Below are 15250 nucleotides of genomic sequence, written 5' to 3' on the forward strand. Positions count from 1 at the left end.
ATGATCTCGCACTTTGTGAGTTTGAGCCCCGTGTTGGGCTCTGTGCTGACAGCCTAGAGCTTGGAGCCTGCTTCAGATTCTGTGTGTCTCTCTCTCCCTCTCTCTCTCTCTGCCCCTCCCCACTCACGCTCTGTCTCTCATGCTCTCGAAAATAAATATTGAAAAAAATTAAAAATAAAAATAAAAAGCTTTAGTGAACATATCAAGAAAATGGGTATGTTTGTTCAGGGAAGAACTATCACAGGTTAATCATCCTTTAAAATCATCTGTAATTTGATTACTGTATCATTTTAAATGCGGGTACTGTAAATAAATCTTCTGCCTTTTTCCAGCCAGTTTAAAATTGGACATCTAGGATTGCAAGTTTTGGCAAATAAGAATTCAGGATGCCCAACTAAGTTTGAATTTCAGGTAAATAACAAAATTTTTAGCGTGCATATATCCTCAAAAGTGGGACCCATTTTTTTTTCTTGAAGTGGGACACACTTACAATGAAACAATTCATTGTTTATCTGAGAGTCAAATTCAACTGGGTGTCTTATATTTTGCCTGGTTAATGCCCCTGCCAGCAAAACAAGCATTACCTGTAGATAATAACTCCCTTCGACAATATGTAGTCCATCAAATGCCCCTAGGGCATAAACTTCATCTGGTTTCTTCTCAGACATCTTGTAGCTTAGATGGCAGCAGAGTTCTTTCTGACAAACTGTGTAATTTCCTGTGACTCTTGTGAGCTCCAAGAAGGTGAATTCATCAAAAAACACAGTACTTTTAAATTCCTGATTTCCTGTGGAGAATGCTTTTATACTACTGGCATAAGAAGCCCAATTTACCACTCCAGGGTCGTATGAAGAAGAATTCAGTCGTGAGATGAGGAGTTTTCCCTCCTTTGTCTTCATGTCATAATGAAATGCTCTTGGAGAGTCAGGTGCATAGATGCCGCTTCCTGAAAGTGATGTTGGAAATGGCATTTGAAATAGAGAAGTGAAAAGGGATTGCATGATTGCTACTGCTATTTTAAAGTCACATTAACATTTAGTCTGGCTAAGCTAACTATTTCAGTAATTTCAGTAAAATATACTGACAAGGAAACAGGTGAGAGGAAATCCAACAGGGTTTGCTACTGAGAAGCCAATAAGAGAAACTTTCGGGTCAGAAGTGGTCAATCTTGAGGGGGGAAAAAAAGTGTGCCTGTAAGTTGAATAGAACTAAATAAATCTACAAAACAATTTAGATTGAGATGGCTTCTACGGTATGTCACCAGCCAGAGGTGCAAAAAATAAGAGTTGGAAAACATTATATTAAGGAGTACACGTTAGCTAGAAGAAATCATTATTTTGCTTTTTTGGTTACGGCATAAAGTTTGTACATCTTAGAGATTACACATTACCTGTCATCCTCTTGTGGGGGTGGTGTATGTTGGCTGCAAGGAAGTTAACCCCCATGCCCACTGCCCACGCCGAGTGGAATTCAATAGCTGATAAATGTGGCAAGACGTTCATCCACGCTGTTGGGAAAACTATGGTATCCACATGGAAATCTTTCACCAGAGTAACAGCGGGATCATGGAAAAGTATATCGAAGCATGTGAAAATGCCAAATCTTCCAAAGATGGTGTCGAAAGTCACAACCTCAGGCTTCTTTGGTACATTGAATTGATTCTCACCCATGAAAAGGTTGTACTGCAATAAACAGAAGATGAAGTGGGTAAAAGTCTCTTTTCAGAAGTTGGCCTGGGTGTCAATGTGTCTGAAAAAGTGCAAGCCAACATCTCTTAGTGCCAATTTCATCCATAACCACCGTCCTCACAGGGAAAAAGTGTTAGAGAATCAGAGATTACTATGGCTGATAGGAGCCTTTGGTTCAATCTCTACATTTTAGAGATCTGTAGAAGGGAATCCTTATGTATTAAGACCCTACTGAATCTTACAAGACCTAAGAGTGAAATAGGTAACTTCTATTTGCCAAGAACACCTAAATATTTTCTGTAGACAAAATTGCTCCTTTCTCTTCAAAACCAAGTCTATCTGGTAGGTAGTTTTTTTGTTCTAGTCTTGACCCATTGCCAGGGCATGTCCTTAAAAAGACAAAGTCTAAAAGGCAACATTATATTTCAGTGCAGGTACCTCCTGCTGATTCTCACATACTTCCAAAGATACATTCCTGTGCTCCTAAATGCATAGAAAACCTCTTGAGCCTCTTTATAGGAGCTTACCACGCCTAATCATCGTTTTCTATGCTTTGTCTCTACTCTGCTTCTAAAGTATGCTTCTTATAAACATTAATGTTTTTTCCCCTTTTTTCCCACTTTATTTTGTAAAACATTCAGTATCTGAACTGTGTGCAAATTAATTTTACCTTATGGTAGCGTGCCACCAGTTTTCCCTGAGAATCAAACACCACATCAGTGTTGTACTGGTAACGGCCATCGGGGGGACACTGAGGGTCACTGGCATTGCATGGCTTCTTGTCCCCAATATTTGCCACAACGTAGATAGAGTTGTGCTTGGCCAGGCAGCTGAGTCTTTCTTGCACTGGGGTGTGGCCAAACCTAATATGTGTTCATTGGAAGAGGAAAACAAAAATCAAGCTTACCTCTTAATAAAATTTAGCGTTATATTGCCTGAAGCTATTATGTGACATACACAAAACTAAATTCTAAATAACATAATAGAAGGGAAGGATTAAAACAAGAATAGACTGGAGGAAGTACACACTTGTGGGAATTTGGTTGTAGAAAACTGTTCTAGGATAAGATTCTAGGTCATGTATCTTTTTTCTTCACAGCATTTATCATCATCTATAATCAGTATTCCTTATGTATTTATCTTATGATCCGTGTCATATCTCATAGATATTTTGGGCAAAGATATACATCTTCTGTTCATTAACCCTGGCAGAAAAGAAGCATTAAAAAAAATATTTCAATTGAAATAAGAACAACTTGGAATTAAGAGAATTTGGGGAAGATGGCTGAGTACAAAGCACCAGGAATCCATCCTTCCACGTAAATGATATTTGTGTTGGCAGAATCTAACTGAAATTTTGGAGTCTATTCCAAGGGTTGTGAGTTCCAGGGGAAGGCTTGGAAGGTGCATAGATGCCGCTTCCTGAAAGTGATGTTGGAAATGGCATTTGAAATAGAGAAGTGAAAAGGGATTGCATGATTGCTATTGCTATTTTAAACTCACATTAACATTTAGTCTGTCTAAGCTAACTATTTCAGTAATTTCACTAAATTTCACTAAATTTCAGTTAGTTTCAGTCAATTTCAGCTCTTATCTCAGTAGTGGCTACCCATGCTCTACCCCACCCCAAGCCCCACGGCAGGCAGCCATGCAAGTGTTCCTGCAATACTGTGTAGGTAGTTTATGGGATCAGGTTAGACAATAGAAACCCTGTCCTCTAAATATCAGGAAACTATATTCTGATCACTGATAACTGCTTCTTATCCTGGAGGTGCAGACACAGGGACAGGTAGCCATTGTTGCATCTCCACCACTATAATGTTGTCAGTCCTTCCCCCACTAACTGAAGTAATTTCTAGAGGATTTAAAAAGCCAGAGTCTTCTTCTCTCCCCCTTCCTTAATTTTGCTTTTTTTTTTTCTTTCTTTTGGGAACCAGACATTGAAGGACTAGGATATACAAAAGCAATCATATATATAGGAGATTTTAAAAAGTCGCCACATATGCTCAGGGTAAAATAAAGGCTAAGACAAGGCTTCAAAAGATTTTATACCTCAAGCTTATGCCTAGCACAGAAACACCTACAGCAATCAAAACAGATAAACAAACAAAAGGCAGTAAACCCTGGGGAAGGGGGAAAATTTGATTTCCAAAATTATCACATTTTAAGATTCAAATACCAACTTGTCAACAAAAAAATCATAAGGTATACAAATAAAGAGGAAAGTGTGTCCCCATTCCAAGGAAAATAAGAATAAACCTACAGAAACTATCCTTGAGTACGACCAGATGGCAAACTTCCTGGACAAAGACAAAAACAACGGTTTTAAAAATGCTCAAAGAACTAAAAGCAAATGCAGAGGAAGTCAAGAAAATGATGTATGAACAAAAAGGAAATATCAATAAAAAAGATGGAAAACCTAAAATAAACCAAAAAGAAATTCTGGAGCTGAAAATTACAATGTTTAAAATAAGAAAATTTACTAAAGGGATTCAGAGATGGATTTGAGTTGGCAGAAGAAAGAATCAATAAACTTAAAGGTAATGCAATTGAAATGATCGAGTTGAAAGAATGAAAAGAGAAAAAGACTGATGTGAACAAGGCCTAAGGGAGCTGTAGGACACCACCAAGTGGACGAATATACACATTCTAGGAGTTCAAGAAGAGTGAGATAAAGGAACAGAGAGATTATTTGAAGAAATAATGTCCAAAAACTTTCCAAATTTGAATAAAGACATGACTATAAAGATCCAAGAAGTTAAATGATCTCCAAGAAGGATGAACTCAAAGACACCCATATCAACACACATTCTAATCAAATTATCAAAAGCCAAAGACAAAATAAGAATGTTGAAGGCCACAAGAGATAAGTGATTGATAACATACAACCAATCCTCAGTAAGATTATCACAGTTTTTAATCAGATACTTTAGAGGCCAGAAAGCAGGGGGCCAATATATTTAAAGCACTGAAAGAAAAAAACTTTCAACTAAAAATCCTATATTCAGCAACACTGTCCTTCAAATGTGAGGGGGAAATTAAGATATTCTATGCTAATATCTGACATAATTGACTTTAAATTAAAAAAAAGATTATAAGAGACAGAGAAGAGCATTGTATATTAATATTCACAATACAACAGAGAACTCTTAAAATTCAACAACAAAAACCCTGATTTAAAAATGGGCAAAAGACTGGAATAGACTTTTCTCAAAAAAAAAAAAAAAAAAAAAAAAAAAAGGCCATACAAATGGCCAATATTACTGGTAGGTCAGTTCTTTTTTTGATAAAAACCCTCAAGAAAGTAGGGATAGAAGGACCATACCTCAAGATCTTAAAACCATATATGAAAGACCCACAGCTAGTATCATCTTCAATGAGGAAAAATTGAGAGCTTTCCCCTTAACATCCGGAACACGACAGGGATGTCCACTCTCACTACTGTTATTCAACGTAGTGTTGGAAGTCCTGGCCTCAGCAATCAGACAACACAAAGGAATAAAAGGCATCCAAATCGGCAAAGAGGAAGTCAGACTTTTACTCTTTGCAGCTAACATGATACTCTACCTGAAAAACCCAAAAGATTCCACCAAAAAACTGCTAGAACTGATCCATGAATTCAGCAAAGTCACAGGACATAAAATCAATGCACAGAAATCAGTTGCATTCCTATAAACCAATAATGAAGCAACAGAAAGAGAAATCAAGGATTCGATCCCATTTACAATTGCACCAAAACCATAAAATACCTAGGAATAAACCTAACCAAAGAGGTGAAAAATCTATACACTGAGAACTATAGAAACTTTATGAAAGAAATTGAAGAAGACACACACAAAAAAAGGAAAAATATTCCGTGCTCATGGATTGGAAGAACAAATATTGTTAAAGTGTTGATACTACGCAAAGCAATGTATATATTCAATGCAATCCCTATCAAAATAACACCAGCATTCTTCACAGAGCTAGAACAAACAATCTTAAAATTTGTATGGAACCAGAAAAGACCCTGTATAGCCAAAGCAATCCTGAAAAAGAAAACGAAAGATGGAGGCATCACAATCCTGGACTTCAAGCTGTATTCCAAAGCTGTAATCATCAAGACAGTATGGTACTGGAACAAAAACAGATACATAGATCAATGGAACATAATAGAGAACCCAGAAATGGACCCACAAACGTATGGCCATCTAATCTTTGACAAAGCAGGAAACAACAGTCAATGGAATATAGACAGTCTCTTCAGTAAATGTTACTGGGAAAACTGGATAGAGACATGCAGAAGAATGAACCTGGGCCACTTTCTTACACCATATACAAAAATAAACTCAAAATGGATGAAAGACCTAAACTTGAGACAGGAAGCCATCAAAATCCTAGAGGAGAAAGCAGGCAAAAACCTCTGACCTCGACCGCAGCAACTTCTTACACAACATGTCTCCAGAGGCAAGAGAAACAAAAGAAAACATGAACTATTGGGACCTCATCAAGATAAAAAGCTTCTGCACCTTGAAGGAAACAATCAACAAAACTAAAAGGCAACCAATGGAATGGGAGAAGATATTTGCAAATGACATATCAGATAAAGCATTAGTATCCAAAATCTATAAAGAACTTATCAAACTCAACACCCAAAAACAAATAGTCCAATGAAGAAATGGGCAAAAGATGTGAATAGACACTTTTCCAAAGAAGGCATCCAGATAGCTAACAGACACATGAAAATATGCTCAACATCATTCATCATTAGGGAAATACAAATTAAAACCTCACATCTGTCAGAATGACTAAAATTAACAACGCAGGCAACTACAATGTTGGTGAGGATGTGGAGAAAGAGGATCTCTTTTGCACTGCTGATGGTGCAGCCACTCTCAAAAACAGTGTGGAGGTTCCTCAAAAAATTAAAACTAGAACTACCCTACGATCCAGCAATTGCACTACTAGGTATTTATCCAAGGGATACAGGTGTGTGTTTCGAAGGGGCACATGCACCCCAATGTTTATAGCAACACTATCGACAATAGCTGAATTATGGAAAGTGCCCAAATGTCCATTGACTGACGAATGGATAAAGAAGATGTGGTATATACAATGGAGTATTACTTGGCAATCAAAAAGAATGAAATCTTGCCATTTGCAACTACATGGATGGAACCAGAGGGTTTTATGCTAAGCGAAATTAGAGAAAGACAAATATCATATGAGTTCACTCAGATGTGGAGTTTAAGAAACAAAACAGATGAACATAAGAGAAGGGAAGCAAAAATAATATAACAACAGAGAGGGAGACAAACCATAAGAGACTCTTAGAGAACAAACTGACGGTTGCTGGCAGGGTGTTGGGTAGGGGGTTAAATGGGCCAAATGGGTAAGGGACATTAAGGAAGACCCTTGGGATGGGCACTGGGTGTTACACATAGAGGGTGGATCACTGGAATCTACTCCTGAAATCATTATTGCACTATATTCTAACTAACTTGGATGTAAATTAAACAATCAATCAATCAATAAAAAAATTTTTAAAGGAATAAAAAAAGGATGTTATATTTCGTCAAAAGCTTTTTTCCGCATCTATTGAGAGGATAATGTGGTTCTTATCCTTTCTTTTATTAATGTGATGTATCACATTGATTGATTTGCAGATATTGAACCAGCCCTGCATCCCATAAATAAATCCCACCAGATCGTGGTGAATAATTCTTTTAGTGTATTGTTTGATTTGGTTTGCTAGGACCTTATTGAGAATTTTTGCATACGTGTTCATGCAAAAATGTTGGTGGGGTCTTTGTCTGGTTTTGGAATCAAGGTAATGCTGGCCTTGTAGAAACAGTTTGGAAGTTTTCCTTCTGTTTCTATTTTTTGGGACAGCTTCAAAAGAATAGGTGTTAACTCTTTAGATGTTTGATAGAATTCCCCTGGAAAGCCTTCCGGCTCTGGACTCTTGTTTCTTGGGAGATTTTTGATTACCAATTCACTTTCTTTACTGGTTAAGGATCTGTTCAAATTTTCTATTTTTCCCTGTTTCAGTTTGTCAGTTTATGTTTCTAGGAATTTGTACATTTCTTCCAGATTGTCCAATTTGTTGGCATATAATTGTTCATGACATTCTATTATTGTTTGCATTTCTGTGGTGTTGGTTGTGATCTCTCCTCTTTCATTCATGATTTTTAAAAAACTTTTAATGTTTATTTACTTTTGAGAGAGAGAGACAGAGCACAAGCAGGGAAGAGGCAGAGAGAGAGGGAGACACAGAATCTGAAGCAGGCTCCAGGCTCTGGGCTGTCAGCACGGAGCCCGATGCGAGGCTTGAACTCACAAGCCGTGAGATCATAACCTGAGCTGAAGTTGGACGCTTAACTGAGTGAGACACCCAGGCACCCACATTCGTGATTTTATGAATTTGGGTCCTTTCCTTTTTCTTTTTGATCAATCTGGCTAGGGGGTTATCAATTTATTAATTCTTTCTAATAATCAGCTCCTGGTTTCATTGATCTGTTCTACTGTTGTTGCTTTTCCTCGATATCATTGATGTCTGCTCTATGCTTTACTATTTCCCTTCTACTGCTGGTTTTGGGCTTAATTTGCTCTTCTTTTTCCAAATGTTCTAGGTGTAAGGTTAGGTTGTGTATTTGAGACCTTTCTTCCTTCTTTAGAAAGGCCTCGGTTGCTATATACTTCCCTCTTATAACCATCTTTGCTGCATTCCAGAGGTTTTGGACTGTCATGTTTTCATTTTCATTGGCTTCCATGTACTTTTTAATTTCCTCTTTAATTTCTTGGTTAACTCATTCATTCTTTAGTAGGATGTTCTTTAATCTCCAAGTATTCAGGGTCTTTCCAAATTTTTTCTTGTGGTTGATTTCAAGTTTCATAGTGTTGTGGTTTGAAAATATGCAAGGTATGATCCCAGTTTTTTTATACTTGTTGAGGGCTGATTTGTGTCCCAGTAAGTGATCTATACTGGAGAATGTTCCATGTGCACTTGAGATGAATGTGTATTCTTCTGCTTTAGGATGAAATGTTCCAAATATATCTGTTAAGTCCATCTGGTTGAGTGTGTCATTCAAAGCCATTGTTTCCTTGTTGATTTTCTGTCTATATGGTCTGTCCATTGCTGTAAGTGAGGTGTTGAAGTCCCCTACCATTATGGTATTATTATCAATGAGTTTCTTTATGTTTGTGATTAACTGATTTATATATTTGGGTGGCTGCATATTGGAGGCATAAATATTTACAATCATTATATCTTATTGGTGGATAGACCCCTTAATTATAATATAATGCCCTTCTTTATCTCTTGTTACAGTCTTTATTTTAAAATCTAGTTTGTCTGATATAAGTATGGCTACCCCAGCTTTCTTTTGATGACCATTAGCATGATAGATGGTTCTCCATCCCCTTACTTCCACTCTGCAGGTGTCTTTAGGTCTATAATGAGTCTTTTGTAGGCAACATATAGATGGGTCTTGTTTTCTTATGCATTCTGATACCCTATGTCTTTTGATTGGAGAATTTAGTCCATTGACATTTACAGCGAGTACTGCAAGATGTGAATTTAGTGCCATTGTGTTCCCTGTAGCATTGGTGTTTCTGGTAATGTTCTCTGGTCCTTTCTAGTCTTTGTTGCTTTTGGTAATTTTTGTTTTGTTTGGTCTTTTCTCCACTTACAGAGTCCCCCTTAAAATTTCTTGCAAGGCTGGTTTAGTGGTAAAAAAACTCCTTTAGTTTTTGTTTGTCTGGGAAACTCTTTATCTCTCCTATTTTGAATGACAGCCTTGCTGGATAAAGAATTCTTGGCTGCGTATATCCTGCAACACATTGAATATATCCTGTCACTCCTTTCTGGACTGCCAAGTTTCTGTGGATAGGTCTGCTGTGCACCTGATCTGTCTTCCTTTATAGGTTAAGGACGTTTTTTTCCCTGGCCACTTTCATAATTCTTTCCTTGTCTATGTATTTTGTGAATTTGACTGTGATAGGTCTTGGTGATGGTTGGTTTTTGTTGAATCTAATGGGAGTTCTCTGTGCTTCTTGGATTTTGATGTCTGTGAACTTCCTCAGATTAAGGAAAGTTTTCCACTATAATTTGCTCACATAAATCTTCTGCTTCTTTTTCTCTCTATTCATCTTCTGGGACTCCTATGATTTGGATGCTATTCCTTGTTGACAAGTCACTGAGTTCTCTAATTGTATCATGATCTTTTGTCTTTGTTTCCCTCCTTTTTTTCTGCTTCATTATCCTCCATAATTTTATCTTCTCTACCATGGATTTGCTGCTCTGCTCTGCCCATCCTTGCCATCGTGGCATCATTCAAGATTGCATCTTGGTTATAGCATTTTTAATCTCATCCCGACTAGATTTTATTTTTTATCTCCACAGAGAGGGACTCTATGCTTTCTTTAAAAGCAGCTAATATTCCTATTATTGTGGCTATAAATCCTAGTTCAGACATCTTTCTTATATCTGTATTGACTAAGCCCCTGGCTGTCATTTCCTCCTGTTCTTTATTTTGGGGTAAATTCCTTCATTTTTTCATTTTGGAGGAAGAAAAAAATTAATAAGATTAAAAATTAAAATTAAAAAATTAAACACAAAACAAAAAATCAAATAAAGGAAGCTAGATCCTAGCTGTTTTGTGTGTTTTAGTCTGCTTGTTGAAAGAAGCTTGATATAATAGAGTAAAAAAAGGAAAGAAAAAAAAGGTAAGAAAAAATTTTAAATAAAATATTTTATATAATAAAATAAAATGAAATAGAATAAAAATTTTTTAAATAAAAAATAATGTAAAAAAGAAATAAAAATAAATGTTTCTCTTTCTGTATCCAAGAAAGAGGATGGAAAGAAAGAAAAAAGAAAACAATTTAAGCAAAAACAGATGGAAAGAAAAGGAACAAACAAATGAATCAGCAGAGTGAACTCTGGATGAAGTTACATCCAGTTTCCTCTAGAACTGAAACTATGAAGCCTTCTATAGTCCATACACTAAACAGGTGGAGTGGTTTGTGCTGGTCTTCTAGGGGATGTGCTTGGAGGGTGCAGTTGGGCAGGGCTTGGTGTAATAGTTCCATTCGTCACTAGGTGGTGCTGCTTAGCTTACTGGGGTGGATCAGTGTGGCATGCATGTGCATGTGCACTTGCATGTGTGTGGGAAAGTGGAAATGGCTTCACCCAGCTCCCTAATCTCTAAAACAGGAACTCTGTGCTCTTACCGACTTACAATCAAGCACCACTCCTTTGTCTGAGGCCTCTGTCCACTCCCCACCTCTACCTTGTCTGTGTCCAAGCTGTCCACCTGCCAGGTGACATCTCTTTCCAGAGTTTTATCTCAGATGGGGTTGTGTTTCAAAATCCCACACTTCAGAGACCCCCGTGGGTTGGACCCATCTGACTCTCTGGGGAAGGGTCTCGCTGAGCAATGGCCAGGTGTTGGCTTGCCCCAGAAAACATTTGTGCAATCGTTCAATAGCACAGATTCAGAGATTATGGCAAATTACAACACACAGCCAGTGCCAGATTTCACTGCACTCTGGAGTCTTTGTCCCAATACCAGCAAACATGGCCACTCTCCAGCGTCTGCTGGGACCTTTGTCTATGGGGAGAATGTATGGCCTTTACCAAATGCTTTCCAAGCAAGGGAACTGCTTCCTCTGTGTGGCACATGGACCCCTCAGACCCCACTGCCTGCTCCTGGGAATTCACACTACTTCCTCACCAGAGTACCACCAGGCATTGAGCTCAGAAACTTCACACTCTGCACTCCAGTGTTTATAGAATCCTGGTGGTAATCCTCTCCTTTCTTCCCATCAACGGTTTTGGGGAACAGATTTCTTGATCAGGCCCCTGCAAGTATTTTCACTCTTTCCCTCTCTTTCTCTCCAGCTATTTTTGGGGGAGTACTTTTCTTGCACAATCTGATGTGCTGCACTCTCCCCCTTTCTCTTTGTCCTCTCTCTGCAAAAACAGCTCCCTAGCCTCTGTGGCTTTTCTCTCCCCCTGTTCACCTTTCCATGCCATGTACCTGCTGAGTTTTGTGGCTCAAGTTATGCAGATTGTTGTGTTAATCCTCAGATCAGTTTCTTCGGTGTTCAAAATGGTTTGGAGCTGATCTACCTGTGTTTCAGAAGTGAAACAAGCTCAGGGTCTCGATGCTGCTCCTGTGATTTGATTTCCTCTCTTTCTTTCTTTTTTTTAAGTTTATTTATTTTTGAGACAGAGAGAGACAGAGCGTGAACGGGGGAGGGTCAGAGAGAGATGGAGACACAGAATCCAAAGCAGGCTCCAGGCTCTGAGCTGTCAGCACAGAGCCCGACGTGGGGCTCGAACTCACGGACTGTGAGATCATGACCTGAGCCAAAGTCGGATGCTTAACCGACTGAGCCACCCAGGTGCCCCTCCTGTGATTTGATTTTCATCAGAGGTGCTTGGCCAGATTATTATTTCCCTTTGTATTTCAGAGACTTGTTACAAGATGCAGAGCTTCTACTTGTTTCAAGGATGAGAACCTAGTTATGGCCAACAGGACCTGTCCTTTTATGGGCCTGCCTGGTCTTCACTGAGCTTTTTCTCTCAGGAAGTTTCTGCCCCTGGCAATACCAATTTCAAGGAGATTATCCCCCCTGTTTTCTTCTAGGATTTTTATTGTTTAGGTCTTATATTTAAGTCTTTAACCCCTTTTGAGTTAATTTTTGTGAATGGTGTAAGATAAAGGTTCAATTTTACTCTTTTGCATGTGAATATACAGTTTTCCCAACACCATTTATTGAACAGACTGTCCTCTCCCCATTGAGTATTCCTGGCTCTTTAGTCAAATGTTCATTGACCATATACACATGGTTTATTTCTGGGCTCTCGAGTCTGTTCAACTGGTCTATGTGTTTCTTTTTCTTGCCTAATTGCTCTAGCTAAGACTTCCAGTACTAATTAAATAGAGTACTGATACTGTCTTTTCTTGATCTTAGAGAGAAAATCTTCAAATTTCATCACTGAATATGATGTTAGCTGTGGGCTTGCTATTTATGGCCTTCATTATGTTGAGGTATGTTCCTTTTATACCCATTTTGTTGAAAGTTTCTAAAATGAAAGGATGTTGAATTTCGTCAAATGATTTTTCTGTATCTATTGAAATGATATGATTTTTATATTTCATTCTATTAATGTGGTGTATCATATGCTTCGATTACATGCGTTGAAACATTCTTGCATCCCAGGGACAAACTCCACTTAACCATGGTCTATGATCCTTTTAATATGCTGTTGAATTTGGTTTGCTAGTATTTTGGTAAGAATTTTTACATCTATATTCATCAGAGATATTGGGCTGTAGTTTTATTTTATTGTGGTATCCTTACCTAACTCTGGCATTAAGGTAATGTTGGCCTCATAAAATAAGTTTGGGACTATTCTCTCCTCTTAAATTTTTTGGATGAGTTTGAGATGAACTGGAATTAATTATTCTTTAAAAGTTTGATAGAATTTATCTGTGAACCACCTGGTTCTGGGCTTTCCTTTGTTGAGAGTTTTTTGATTACTGATCCAATATCCTTACTCATTATCGGTGTGTTCAGATTTTCTATTTCTTCATGATTTGGTCTTGGTAGGTTGCCTGTTTCTAGAAATCTATGAATTTCTTCTAAGTTGTCCAATTTGTCGGCATATAATTGTTCAGAGTAGTGTCTTATGATCTGTAGTACTTCTGTGATATCATGTAAACATAATGTCTCCTCTTTCATTTCTAAAAATATGGCGTGCTTCAGGAATTTGCATGTTATCCTTGTGCAAGGGCCACAAGGTTTTGGGTTTTGCTAGATAAAAAAGAGTTCTGGAGGTGGATGAGAGTGATGGTCGAACAACAACATAAACAGACTTAATACTACTGACTGCACATTTAAAAAGGGTTAAGATGGTAAATTTTATGTTATGTGTATTTTACCCCAGTAAAGAATATTAGAAAAAAGTAACCTTTTGTAGGCTAAGAAAAGGGAAATCTTGTTCAGGGAACTAGTCAATCTGGCTGGTGCAGAGGCATCCTTAAGGAAGAAAAGGGAAGAGGAAATTTAAAAAGATGCATTTGGGGGTCATAAAAGATAGAGCTCAGCACAAGAAGCTAAAAAGCTTATTTTAAATTTAATAGATAGAAAAGTACCATTAAAGGTTTTAAAGACAGAAGTAACATGATCTCAATTATTTTTCAGATAATAGGGCATTAGGGTATAGAATGTACTAGAATGGTGAGAGACTAAACGTAGGGAATTGTTGGGAAACTGTTGGAATAGTTCAAGTTAAAAGCAACAAGGGTTGGGCTAGGGCGATGCCAGACAGTATGGAAAACTGGAAATATTGGAACATTTGTTAATGTTTGATTTCTTTATTCTTTATCATGTTACCAAGTTGTCCCAGTAAATCAACTAAAATACAATCTTCAGAAGTGAGACCTCAGAATATATAACATATAGCCATATGTACTCTACTGGCACAATCCTTAAATATTAAATGGTTAATACTAGGTTATTGAAGAATAGCTGAGAAGGGTAAAATTACTGTTGAATGAATGGGATATTGATGCCATCTGCTGGAGCTTTCTTTGAGTATCAAATCTATACCATTAGATCTACAAATCGGTAAAATTAACATAAGCAATTATCTACAAAACATATCCTTGAAAAAGACCGATGAGGATGATAAACCACATGTAAAAATTATTATTTTAATGCATTTATATAAAGAACAACTATTTGATAGTTGTTCTCCCTGTTTTCTTCAATTAATTCCTGAACGACATAGATGTAAACACAACACATTGAACCACTTGAAACATATTTAGCCCAAGTCTTTTCAGATCTCCACAAATGGTAGAATAGTATATTGAGATAGAAGCCTGGTGTTTGGGATTTCTTAAACAGTCCCGATTACATATTTCCCTCCTGTCTATTAATCTTGAAAGTACATCAGATATTCTAATATATTTACATTTAAACCACATTTTTCAGACTGTTTACTCTATCCAGGAAAGGCTCCAAAATGCTTTGTTAGAAAATACACCCATATTACCTACTCACTCACTTCTTCCAAGTCTCTGTTTAGATGTTACCATGGAGTCGACTGATGACCAAAAATTTAAGCCCCATGCTTTCCGCCATATTCACCGGTCCTGCTTTTGTTTTTCTCTGTAACATTTACCTTTGCTACATGGCATAGAGCAGTAGATAGATAACAGATAGCTAAATAGATATTATCTTTTTTTCATTGACTATCTCCCCACAGTAGAATATAAGCTCCAGGAAGACAGAGATTTTTAATCTATTTTGTCTACTCTACTGTCCAAAATAGTGAGTGCCTGAACATAATAAGTACACACACAAAAAAAATGTTGAATAAATGAGTGAAGGCAAGGAATGGAGATGTCATTAGTTGATGGAAAGAAAGAAGGGCAACCAGATTTCTTGAAATGAGATGTATGGAAGGGTCTGGTGGGGATTTCCAGGAGACCCTTGGAAATGTGGTTCTGGGAAAAGGTCATTCAGAAGCAAGTGACGTCAATACCTAATGGAAGTGAACACAG

The 15250-nt window shown here is 37.5% G+C and overlaps 1 protein-coding gene across 1 annotated transcript in view; it reads right to left on the bottom strand.

The window, feature by feature from the left end:
* LOC122220392 (pantetheinase) overlaps positions 1-15250 on the bottom strand; it is a 59866-nt gene that overhangs the window by 12189 nt on the left and 32427 nt on the right. Inside the window, exons 5-7 of the mRNA XM_042939858.1 lie at positions 2359-2551; positions 1391-1682; positions 585-946 (exon numbers count right to left, since the gene is read on the bottom strand). Coding sequence (XP_042795792.1) covers positions 585-946; positions 1391-1682; positions 2359-2551 — 847 coding nt within the window. The remainder of the gene's footprint in view (positions 1-584; positions 947-1390; positions 1683-2358; positions 2552-15250) is intronic.

Source organism: Panthera leo, chromosome B2 (genome assembly GCF_018350215.1).
Source record: "Panthera leo isolate Ple1 chromosome B2, P.leo_Ple1_pat1.1, whole genome shotgun sequence".
NCBI classification, from domain to species: Eukaryota; Metazoa; Chordata; class Mammalia; order Carnivora; family Felidae; genus Panthera; species Panthera leo.